Below are 13,016 nucleotides of genomic sequence, written 5' to 3' on the forward strand. Positions count from 1 at the left end.
GACAATATCGATCGGAAAAATAAAATCTGTGACCTTTTCTTAGATTCTGCTGGTGTCTAGCGTTGTGACCTTTCAGCGCAAGCATATAATAAGAACACAGAGTGTGCCAAATCCTTCCTATTCTTGCCCATGAAACGCTTCCTGCCTCACATTGACACTACACATCCTCATTCCTGTCCTTTAGTTCCACCACGCAGCGAGAGAATGAGACTATCATTCCTCATTAATGACTACCAGGTCCGCATTCTTCTCAGCTCCTCGCCACCAAAAGCTCATGCTTGTCGTGCCTGGCATTCCCTTTGCGACACCCTATACGGGACAAAGAAAGGCACTCGGTCGCTCCTAGAATAGCCACTAATGTTATTTGAAATTCCTCTGGCCGGTGCCTCGATCTTCGCTAGCAACATGTGCTGCATTCTCACTATCCCCCACCCTTTTTTTTTTTTTTTTTTATTGTCGCTGACATACCAGGCTGCCCCCACCGGCCGAGTGGTTATAAGCTATTTTCGAGATGCGGGCAACAAAATTAGACACGGTTGACTCGAGACAACTGTTGTTTCAGTTCTGATGGGACACCCTAACGCAGAGGTGTGCAAACTACGGCCCGCGGGCCAGATACGGCCCGTTGGTCTTTTTAATCCGGCCCACCGAAGGTTGGTCCACAATTAAGGTTCGACGTGAATGATTGCATTCATTTTATTTGGACTTGTAATGACAGGCATTTCACCGCCAGGTGGCGCATTGACTTAAAGTTGCGGAACACGGGGGGAGGGGTCTTATCGACCACCTCGGACCTCTGTATCGCTCTACTTCTACTGGTCTGATCACAACCCATCTGCAGCAATGCACAGGCTAAAATAGGTCATCAACAACACTGTTGTCTTTTAAAAAAGTATATTAATACAGTCCGTTCATGCTTTTGTTCTGTTGATGTTTGATATGGACTGTCAACAAATGCAGTTTTTTTTTATGTACCATAGCTTGTGCTGACCTGGCCCTTCTATCAAATTTTAAAAGTCAATGCGGCCCCCGAGCCAAAAAGTTTGCCCACCCCTGCCCTAACGGGTTTAGGTTGAGGACCGAACCTCTTCACTGACAATGACGCATCACAATGACATGAATGTGACTCACGTGCACTACAAGTCACTTGAGTCACATACCGACATGGTGAAGTCCCCGCAAAGTGAAGCTTAATAGATCTTCCAAATTTCACACACCGCAGAGAATAGTGTGGTTGACAACCCCTGCCAAATTTGAAGGGATTAAAAAAAAAAAGTGCCAGAAACATAAAATCAGGCTTCAACATTGTGAAAAATCAAACCGTTCTCTCTTTTGAATGCTCTGGGCATGTTCGCCGAATGTGGTCAAACCACACCCTGGTCAACTGTCACTCAAATATTTTCGTAATGAGCCATCCTCGATGTCTGCCCAAAGGTGAAAATGTCAGCCGTATATAAAAGCTCGCTGTCTAGCTTGAGAAAGCATGTTGCATAAGTTGTGGATATTTCTGTTGTTGTTGACTTGTGTTGGCTGCTCCTATGCTAATAGTATTATGGTCATGTAGCCCTCTCCAAACGTATTGGAACTCCTTTGTTTTTGTTGGGTTTTGTTGGGACATTTGGGTTTCAAATCAAGATGAATATAATAAGACAATCCAGAATTCCACCTTTCATTTAATGGTATTTACATCTACAGGAGTTCAACAGGCGGTGGTCGACTGATTTGCACGGCCACCTCACAGTGCAGGGTTCGATTCCAGCTCCGGTCTTCTTGTGTGGAGTTTGGATGTTCTCCCTGTGCCTGCGTGGGTTTTCTCCGGGTACTCCGGTATCCTCCCACATTCCCAAAAACATGCATGGCAGGTAAATGGAACACTCTAAATTGTCCCAAGGTGTGAGTGTGAGCGCGAATGGTTGTTCGTCTCTGTGTGCCCTGTGATTGGCTGGCAACCCGTTCAGGTTTCACCCCTGCACCTGCTGCCCGATGACAGCACGCCTGCGACCCTAGTGAGGATAAGCGGATTAGAAAATGGATGGATGGAGGGATGGATGGATGGATGTGCTCAACGGTGTCAAAGCCAGGCCGCGAAAGTTTTAGCCACGGGTGCTTTTCCTCAAGCGGCAGGTAAAAAAAGCTGTCAAATTGTTTTCACTTTCTGGACCGGAGTTTGACAACTCCGAATGAGTTCAACAAATCGGGACATAGCATTTTGTTAGAAGCCACCCACTTTTCAAGTGAGCAAAAGTTGTGGAATATGTGACTGAAGGGTGTTTCCCGTTCCAGGGGTTCACCTGTGAAAATTGCATCTGCTGTTAAGCAAACATGAAGACCAGAGAGCTGTCTACGGGAGACAAGCAACCCATTTGGAAGCCGGGAAGAGGGAAAATCCATCAGAGTTATTGCACAAACATTTGACGTCGCTAATCCGACGATTTGGAACGTCATGAAAAAGAAAGCAACAGGTCGGCCAAGGGTATCGGCAGTTGATGACAGACACATCGTGAGAGCTGTGAGCCAAAGACTAGAGTCTGAGTCATCATCACTGCAAACCTCCACGGGTCAGAGGTGAAGGTAGACTTGGAGAGGAAAAAATAAATAAGCAGGTCATACCACAAAATGCCAACCGCTCATCAGTAGAAAGAATCGAGGGCCAGATTAGATTTTGCAAAGAGGCACAACGATGAGCCACAAAAATTTTGGAACAAAGTTTGATGGACTGGTGAGCCCAAGACGAACCTCTACCAAAGTGATGCAGAGGCCAAAATATGGAGAAAGGAAGGCTCTGCTTTTGATCCGAAACACACACACACACACACACAAGCTCATCTGTGAAGCATGGTGGAGCAATGTCTTGGCACGATTGCTTCTGGAACGGGCTCACTCGTCTTTATATTGATGATGGAACTCTTGATGATATCAGCAGAATGAATTGTTCAGTCTACAAAACCATCGTGTCTGGCAATTTACAGAAACATTGAAAGACATTCGATTGGCAATCAGCAATACTGAACAAGTGTAACATTTACCATTATCAGCTCCAACCGAATGGAAAAATCATTCTTAACACACCGCCACACCAGAGGATAATCACTCCGTCTGAGACGTCTGATGAGCAGGCTTTTAGTGACATGTTAAATATATCTGAACCCGGACCGAGAGGATACCAGGTGGCCGTGAGGAGATTGCGCGGAGGCTTGAGGATCCGGCGGAATGCAAAGGCCAACAATCTTATTTATGCGCTCTTATCTCGCCTCCTGACTGACTGACAACATGGTGAGTTCCTGGCCAACATTCCATCGAGAAGGTGAAAGGCAGCTGACATGTCACAACCGCCTCATTCTCGCTCTTTCTCTCCCAGCACCGACGTGACAAAGGAAAATGGAACGCAAGATGGGAGCCAGAGGTTAAATTCCATTGTGCCCTGACATCCAGTCAAAACGATTCTGCGCTCTTTTTTTCTGCACCCTTCCTTGTCCTTCTCAGTCACATGGGAATTTCTTCCTTCGCACAATCACCATGAAAGGAACTGGATTGTTGCTGTGTAAACCGTGCAAATGATCTTCTCACGGTGTGCGCTGGGGATTGTTATCTCCTTGTTTACACTTCTTAGACACATTGCAGAGGATTCCAATTCTCCTTTCAAGGCACGCTGAGCGTAAAAATATTTGAGCCTCTGATCACGGAGTCTTTTCTCTTGCTCTCTTTCTGACACTGGTCATCTCACTCGGCTTGAGAGTGTTGAGATTTCATTGCAAGTTACATTCAGACTCAAGATATCCTGTGCGGAATGAAGTAAAGCACCAAAAAGAGCCAAGAACGAACTTTCTGGCATCTGGGTATCATATTTTTCTCCCGAATGCCCTCTTTATCTTAAGATTTCATTATACTTACGCAGGTTCAATAAATAATATTTCATTGCATCTTGCAACGATATAAGCCACCCAGTGCTGGAAGTAGCAAAGCACTCCCAGAACATGACCAATAACAAGCTTCCTGGTGCCGTCTAAGCACATTTTGCTCCCAAATGTGTGATAGTCTTGAAATTACACTGAACCTTACACAGATCCAAGACACGCAGTGCCAAATGTAGCAAAGTAGCCCCAAGACATAACCGCAACTATGTTTTCCAACACCAGACAACTCATTTTGTTCCCAAATGCCTTGATAGCCTTGAGCGGGGAGGCCCAAGTCTGGTCCACGAGAGCCCTTATCCAGCCTGTTTTAGATGTCTTCCCTCCTCCAATACATCTGATTCAAATGTCGGTCTTCTGCAAAGCTTGCCGATGAGCTGATCATTTTAATCATCTGTGTTGGAGGGGAGAGACATCTAAAACAGTCTGGATGGGGGCTCTCCTTCACCGGACTCGTGCACCCCACGTCTTGAGGTTTTATTGTAAACTTTATTGTAAACCCAGTGCCAGATGAAGCAAAGCAGCCCCAAAACCTAACCTAGGCTACTGTATGAGCATTTCTGCATTACTGCTCTGAGTTTTAGGGTTCAAAATCTAAGTGATATGGCCTTCCTGCATGGATTTTGCATGTTCTCTCTGTGTTTTCTTTGTGGGTTTCCTCCATGTACTCTGGTACCCTATTCCATTCCCCAAAAATGAATTTTTGATGAGCACGCTGAGATTACCTGGCGGCCAGTCTCTCACCGAAAGTCTTAGATTTACTGAAGACTCTGAATTGTCTATAGGTACAGTATATATGCCCGCCGAGGGTCAGTGCTACTGAGCAGACATGAAATAATAATCCACAAAAAAATCAAAACAGACCGAGGCAGATGAAATTCCCCCAATCATTTTCTCACTCTTATCAGCAAAACACAAAGAGTTGCTTTGGACATAACACGTGGCCCGCCCGAAGGCTGCACTTGTGAATAACACTGCTACTTCTGTTTGTTGCCATGTGCTTGAAGCCACACAGACGACCCTCCAGTCTGTCGCAATCTTCAGCTTTAATACCACACCAGGAAGGCCCTTCATAAATCTCATCCAGCAGGTTCCAAATGCTCCTTAGTGCATCCGTACACTGTATAGTGACGCAACAAAACGATACTTCGTAACGCAGCCAAAGTCAAGCACCCGCACACATCTTCACTCCAAAATGTCTTGATAGTCTTCAGATCTTATTGTACCCTGAACAGATTCAAGACATCCTGCACCGTTTACAGCCAATTAAAACATAAGCCTAACATTGTTTTAATTGGTTTTGTTCTGGGGCAGCGCCTCAATGATTTTATGTTGGATTTGAACCAATCTAAATGCTTCCCTTGCTTCCTGTTAGTACTATTCAAATACTTAATCACCGTTTTAACGTTATTTTCTTTAGTATTGAGGCATTAGACGGTTTTCGAAGTACAAATACGGGATACAAGGAACAAAAGCCATTCAAATACCACAAATATACAACACCCTAAAATTGCAGTGAATCATTTAATGTTGTACAGAGCAATTTGGTTGTTGAGGTCGCATAAAACATTTGAGGCTAAACAACGCCATCTGTTGGTTTTATAGTAGAAGTGCACATTGTGTACTAGTTTGACTTTGAGGGGTTTTCAGTTGTTATCTGCTATCCTTCGTACATGTTTGGTTAATTGTGTCGATGAACTCTGAAACTAAATGAACAAAGAAGTGAATTTAGTGCACCTTTTATGACGCTTCTGGGTAAGAAACGCTGATTGGAAGCCGAGTGGATGAATGGTTTGTTATGTCTCATGAGGACCAATTGCGTTTGACGAGCATTTTGACCGATATTGTGTGCAACTCCGCGGAAAATACGAAAACGTCGGTGGTTTTGTTGGCAAAAGCTAAAACGGTGTATATTTTAACGTTTGTACTCCGACGCGTTCAAATACGACACAAGGAAGGAAGGAAGGAACAACGACCGAATGTGTCAGGTTTGGAAACGAACGGAATAATGTTTTGGATTCCAGAAATTCAGGCTCAGACAAAGTGCGATCAAAATATTACAGAAAAGCACACCGACAAAGTACAAGCTGAAATCGCTGGTCACGAAAAAACAACGCCAAAAACAAGAAGTGCTTGCAAAGGCAAGGCAAGGTAAGAGAGAACACCGACAACACAAACGAAATGATCAGAAGCCCGTTAACGTGAACCCAAATATCAAGATCGATAAAAAGGAATAATGAACATGTTTACAAAGTTCTATGACAAAACGAGAAAGATATCGAAAGGTCAAAAATACAACACTTGAAGCACAACAACGAGCAAGGTCAATAATTCAACAAGAGACGAGGCAGCATGTCAGTCCTTAAATATGTGGCCAAACAGACATGACAGAAGGTAGAAATATACAAATAAAATCTGCATTTTTATCCAAAACCACAAAAGTACAGTTCTGTATTTCTTCTTTCAGGATACAGATGCGGCATAAAAAGAGAATAATCACAGCAACCAGGTTGCTAGGCGACTGCACAATATTTATGTGTGTCGTTCGAAATATACAAAAGAAAATCTGAATTTTTATCCAAAACACAATAGTATAGTTTTTATTTCTTCTTTCAGCATACAGATGCGGCATAAAAAGAGAATAATCACAGCAACCGGGTTGCTAGGCGACTGCACAATATTAATGTGTGTCGTTCGAAGATCAGTATTACAAAACAGATACTTTTGTTTAGTTACTCATTTCTTTTATGCGGATAAAAAATGCTTGTAGATTCATTTTCATTTAGAATCTACGATTAGATTCATTAGAACATCCATCCATCCATTTTCCGAACCGCTTAATCCTCACTAGGGTCGCGGGGGGTGCTGGAGCCTATCCCAGCTGTCTTCGGGCAGTAGGCGGGGGACACCCTGAATCGGTTGCCAGCCAATCGCAGGGCACACAGAGACAAACAACCATCCACGCTCACATTCACACCTAGGGACAATTTTAGAGAGTTCAATCAGCCTGCCATGCATGTTTTTGGAATGTGGGAGGAAACCGGAGTACCCGGAGAAAACCCACGCAGCCCCGGGGAGAACATGCAAACTCCACACAGGGAGGCTGGAGCTGGAATTGAACCCCGTACCTCTGCACTGTGAAGTCGACGTGCTAACCACTGGACTACCGGACCGCCTCATTAGAACATATTGGTCTTATTTAGTTATGTATGCCTTGCAACGATTAGGATGGTGTATTTAGGTATATATAGCTGCATTGGAATTGTAATACTTAAAGATATTTTCAAATAAGTTAAAAAAATATACAAATTGATGCCCTGCAAGGAATACATTTGTTACCACTAGATGTCACTCCTATGCTCTTAATGTGCCATCCTTTCCAGCAGCACAATCGGAACAGTACATCCTGCAGGCGAGATCTGTCTTTTGAATTTGTGCATCACATTTATTTAGCCTAAAAAAAGCCCTACTCTGAAGTGCCATCCATCGAGTGTGAAATTAAACAACTTTACTCGGAACTGGAATAGAAAATCAAGAATATAGCTGAAAATTGGGAGATGTTTAAAAATATAACTGAAGGCACTGTTTACTTGCAAGTTGGAACGATTTAAGCTCATGGTATTCAAAATGTGACTTGGAAAAGCCTCAAGGTGCCTTCTGTGGCAAATCTAAATAGTTTCCCCAACAACTTCCCAAAAAAGGCGCTTTCAGACACGCTCAATCAGGACTTGTCATTGTTTCTGCAACAATAGCGGGAAAAGCCTTGAGGTGCTGTTCCAGAACAAATCTAAGTTATCCGACGACTATTTGGGGAAACCCCTTAAGATGCAATCTATCCCAAATCCAATTTTTTTTTCCATTACAACTTTGGGATGAGCCCAAAACGTGTTATCACAAATCCGAGTTGTTTTTAACCAAACTTTGGAAAAGCCTTAAGATGCAATCTACTCTGTATCCCACATTGTTCCAGTTAACTTTAGAGAAATGTCTCGTGGCGCGCTCTGTTGCGGATCCAAGTTGTTGAAGTGGCTATTAGGAAAGTAGTAATTACGAATTGTTAAGCGATCATTTGTCATGCAAGAAGAGTTTGAAATTATATTAACGTATTTTAGGATCATGGTCTGGAGTATAATTAGGGTTGACTTGCACATTTTTGCAATTTCAGGGCTTGGTCTCTCACCCTGGAAAATTCATTTACGTTTTTACACTGTAAATAATCACGCTGTAGTTATGTAGCTGTGCAGCGTGTGTTTGAATATGATTTCGACTGCTGTCCATCACCGAGATAAGAGCAGTGCAAACGTAAACGCCCCACGGTCCATCGCATTCCACTCTTGCTCTTTCGTCATTGTTGCCACTCTCAACACTCTTGTTTGGTTTTCGCATGGTTACCTTGACTCCCGCTGTAAATCATCCTTGTTCTGCTCTGCGAAATTTATGACGAAGCCACCTCAGTCTCCAATAAATTAAGCACCTGTCGCCAGCTACACTGAGCACTATGACATTTTCGTGGACATGTCCTTCATGTTAGACCGACAAAATAAGTCTAAAGAAGCCATGCTCGAAAAGATGGAGGAAGTCTGCTATTTCGGTTTGAAACATAGTGGCTAACTTGGATGAGTTGCCACTAACTAAACACTATCAAAAAAAATTCAGTTCCCATCGCCGGTTTTCCTAAGAAACTAAGAAATTTGGTGGGCATCCTAATGATGAGTCAACCCACAGAAAAAGTCTGAAGATCTCATGTTTGTGACATGCAGGCGACAACGTTTGATGACTCGCCACATAACCAAGACCTCATAGTCGGTTTCACTTAACTCATTCACTCCCAAAGACGTTTTTAAACGTCTTTTCAGACTTGGTCTAGAATTGGCTGGTACTGAATGAGTTAATAACATGAAATTTGACAGCATTGTCCATCATGAGTTGAGCCACAAAAAAGTTGAAACAAGTCATGCCCAAAAAAATACAGGAAGTCCGCCATTTCAGGGTCAGTTTGGCCTTTTCTTGGGGACGAACTCGTCCTAGGATGTTTTGTTCGATTGCTTCCAAACTTTAACCACATATACCAGTCATGCATTTCTGACCTGAAAAGACTCATATACGCCTCCTAGAGCCAGAAAAAAGTAACTGCAATGTATGACGTCTTTAATGTTTGCACCTATCATCTTTCCACCATTTGAGAAGCACCAGAAGCATTCCAGTTTGACTTGTTTCTGCTTGGTTTCCATCTGGGAAGTGTCAGGCATCGTTCGAGCTGCACAACCAGAAATGTGAGAGCTGACAAAGCATAAACCGCCACGGCGAGTTCTGGCATGACGCACTCATGTGCATCAGCGCGCGGCTCAGATCTGGCACCTCAAGGAAATGAGCAGGATTGTTCATGAGCTACCTAAGGCGGCCTTTTGCCATTTGAGTGCTGTGGGAAGATGTAATCAGTGCATTGTGCTCGCTAAAGGACAATAAAATAAAATGCTTCATTCACTTCATAGGTCTTTGGAGTCTTGACGTTAATCTCTCTTCAAACAAGTCTTAGAGTAAGTAAGGATAGCATCCAAAACTGAAAGTAGAAAAAGTGGAGTCTGAATATATGTCTCGATGTTGTTTCATGGAGACGTATTATGATTTTTTTCTTTTTCAAATTTCAAAACAGTATCCAGGTTTCTTTGGACACCCAATTTTCTGTCTCGCAGAAAAGAGCCTGTTTCATGCAATTGGAAATCCCGCCCCCGTATATTTCTGGTGCATTGACGACTGGGGCTGTGCTAGAGCTTGTGTGACCACGTGAGAGGCTTACTTGCAGAAGCAAAGCCCAGAGATAACCAGTCAGGACAATAAAACAATTTTCAATGATGAAGGCAGCACTTGATACGCTTAGATTTGTAGAAAATGTCACCCCAACATCATTTCAACCTCAAGCCAAAATTTGCTCAATAAAAGGTGTTATGCTCTTACTTGCCCAATAAAATGTGCTTGCACTGAGAGAAGCCATTTCCCTGTAAGATGTAGTTAAACGCAAACCGTTCATCCAATGGCAACAAAGCTGTGTAAACTCTAATTACATGAATGCTCACATAGTCTCAGCTGGGTTTGATCTAAAATCGGGGCAAATTTCACAAGGGGCTCACGCGCGGACACAAGTGCGGTGTTTTCAATTCTGAACCTCAGAAATGTGAGGAACATGCGCTAACAAGTCCTTCATGCTACTTCCAGTGATTAGCATAGTTTTACAAAATCATTTTAGGGAAGAAAAAAAAATGGAGATTAATTTGACATTGTCAGCCCTCATGATCTGAGTCGTCCAGATGGATTCCCGGCACCAGGCTGTAGTATTCAGTGGACTGAGTCATGTATGCTTTCTCCCGGTCGTTTGAATCTTTCAAAACCTCTGTCACGCTAACAGCGTCCAGTTCTGACTTGCTGTGCCTCCTCCCCTTGGAACCTGAGTGGAGGGACTCCACGGATCCCAGGGGGAGATCCTGGTCTTCATCGATGCTTCCCACCATCTTAGAAACCGGGATCAGGATTCCTTCTCCGACGGGATCTGACAATTCCTGCGGCGGCCCGCTGTCCACCTTGGGCCCGGTGCCTCTGTAGCTGGGATTCCGTTTCTTAGATACCCCGAATGTGGGGGCCTCCTTCCTCCTCCTCCCGCAGCACCAGCACAACAGAAGGGTGGCGAGGATGACCATTGGGAGTGCGATGAAGAGCACGGTCAGGCTGGCCGGCCGGCATGCATCCCTCAGTTTGGCCGAGCGCGCCGCCCGACCTGCCAGGGTCCACGGTGCCGCGCATGTCAGGTTCCTTGCTAACTCCTCCGCCTCCAGGACTTCCAAGAAGGAGCAGGAGCACTCCCAGGGATTCCCGTCGAGCTCCAGGCTCCTGAGGACGGGCCTCTGGAGCACCGATGCCGGCAAGGACCGCAGACTGTTCTCTTGCAGGTCTAACCGTAGCAGGTTATTCGAGTCCTGCAGGAATCCCTCGGGGAGCTCCTCCAGCGAGTTCCCGCTCAGGTCTAGCACCTCAAGCTGGGGCTGTCCCGCCAGGAAGTAAGGCGGTAAAGCTGCAATTCCATTCCGCGCTAAGTAGACTTTCTCCAATAGAGATGCCCCCACGGTCGAGACCTCCAGGGAGGTGATGTTGCACCTGGAGAGATCCACAATACGAAGGTCAGAGTGGTTGGTCAGATGAGACCAGGGAACGAGGCCCAGCGTGGAACCCGAGTAGTTGAGGCAGCAGACCCCGACGGGCACCTCCGAGGGAAACTCCGACAAAATGGTGGCAGGCGGACACAAGCAGCCGCTGGCGAGTGCCGCCATCAGCAAGGGGAAGACGACGTTGCTCCACCCACTACGCATCTCTTATAGGAGAGATCACCAAACTTGTTCGGCAACCACCTCAGAGGGCGGAAGTGCTCTCGTAATGTGCCAGGCTTCTCAGAGGATGCCCAGTTGCTTGGGGACGGCAGGTGTCGGCATGGTAACCCCTTCGCTAAGGCTCGGGAACATTGCATCGGGCTGCAGAGAGAACGCAAATGCAGAAGTTTATTCAGAACATTTACAGTCTCCAAGTGGCGTAAACGTGAGCCAAATCTTATTTAAATTGGCAAAATGTGTCTTGTAAAGTGATTTGTCTTCAAAAAAGAAAATGCTTCTTACATTTTCTCTATCTTTTGAACATTTTTGTAATTTAAACACACATAGCAGGGTTCAAATAGTTTGGCATTTTTCATTATAGTTATTTTTTATTTTATTTTGAATTTCGTTTTTTAAAATTCAGTTAGTTTTAATTAGCTTTTAGAGCAAGTTTGTTAGTTTTTATTCATTTTTGTGCGAGGCAAATGTTTTGTTTTAGTTCCATTTTTAAATAGTTTTAGTGCAGTATTAGTTTTCATTTTTTAATGAGTGTTTGTCACATGCATGCAACATTTAAAAAGTATTGTGTGATAAAGTAAGCACATTTCTCAAATGACCTGTTTGACCTTTGTTCCATAAGAACGTACAGCAATGATATTACGATATGCTTTCAATTGACAGTGATGAAAATGAAAGTCTTTTTTGGTGTAATTATAATTGGTCTTATAATTGGTTTTAGAAAGCTAAGATGTATTTTCAATTAGTTTTACTTTTGTTTCAAAAAACGTTATTTTGTAAACAAAAATGTTTTTTTCAATTTGAGTTTTTTCTGAGTTTTCGTTAACTATAATAACCGTGATAGTCGGCATCTATTTTGTAAAGCGCATCATGGCCTTTTTTTCCTCTTTTTTTAATCAGCCGGATGTCTTGGTCTCATTGTTTAAAAAGAATACTGGAGGAGAAGTAGGATACCACTGTTTGAGGAAATACGGTATTCCTTTGCAGGGAGTTAGGGACTTCCTGTCACATGCAGAATTTTATTCCATGGATCATTTGTTTGTGTGTGTTAATGTGTGTAATGTGCATGCATGTATACGATCTTTAAATCGAGAAAAGCAAGATGACCTCACTCCCAAACAATGTGTTATCCTCTCCCTTTTCCTGCAAAACAATGCGTCCGTTCTCCTCGTCAGACCTCCCGAACTATAACACGTATTTGTTTTTTTAATGACATCTTGAAGCATGTATGCAAGTCAAGATGAACAATCCAGGCGTTTAAAACATGCGATTTTGCCATTATTAGCTTCACTCTGCAGTCAGAAAGGACGTTGTTTTTATGACATGATTATCTTTGAATGTCAATGTGAATGAAGCAAATATTTGAAACGGATTTGCTCTCAGTAGCTTCATTTTGTAGTCAGAAGCAACTTTATTTGTGAGTTTATAACATGGTTAAGCACTTTGGAAAATCAAGGCGAACTATGTGAGCGTCTAACTAAAACCCCCAATATTTTTACTCTTAGTGACTTCACTTTGTAGTCAGAAGCAACTTTGTTTTTATGACATGATTAAACATGCAAGTCAAAATTAATACACCTATGCACGCGTTTATAATATACTCTTTCGTCCTTGTAAGCTTTACCTTGTCAGAAACCATGTTATTTATACTTTTATGACATTGTATTACATCTGAACACTTTCTCTGAAGTTTTTGAATTGCCTGGCGGGCCTGTCAGTGGTCCACATGCTT

General features: G+C 43.5%; 1 protein-coding gene across 1 annotated transcript; it reads right to left on the reverse strand.

The window, feature by feature from the left end:
• Positions 1-6,259: 6,259 nt before the first annotated feature.
• Positions 6,260-11,316, reverse strand: LOC147194553 (uncharacterized). Its single transcript, XM_086129856.1, has one exon. The coding sequence runs from the start codon at positions 11,267-11,269 to the stop codon at positions 10,190-10,192; it is 1,080 nt and encodes a 359-aa protein (XP_085985982.1). The 5' UTR covers positions 11,270-11,316; the 3' UTR covers positions 6,260-10,189.
• Between the last annotated feature and the right edge of the window lie 1,700 nt (positions 11,317-13,016).

The sequence above is a fragment of the Hippocampus guttulatus genome, chromosome 14 (genome assembly GCF_054856545.1).
Source record: "Hippocampus guttulatus isolate MCC_2025c chromosome 14, RoL_Hgut_1.0, whole genome shotgun sequence".
Taxonomy (NCBI): Eukaryota; Metazoa; Chordata; class Actinopteri; order Syngnathiformes; family Syngnathidae; genus Hippocampus; species Hippocampus guttulatus.

Excerpts from the sequence above, each read along its gene's own strand:
- LOC147194553 (XM_086129856.1), bottom strand. The coding sequence starts at position 11,269 with ATGCGTAGTGGGTGGAGCAACGTCGTCTTCCCCTTGCTGATGGCGGCA.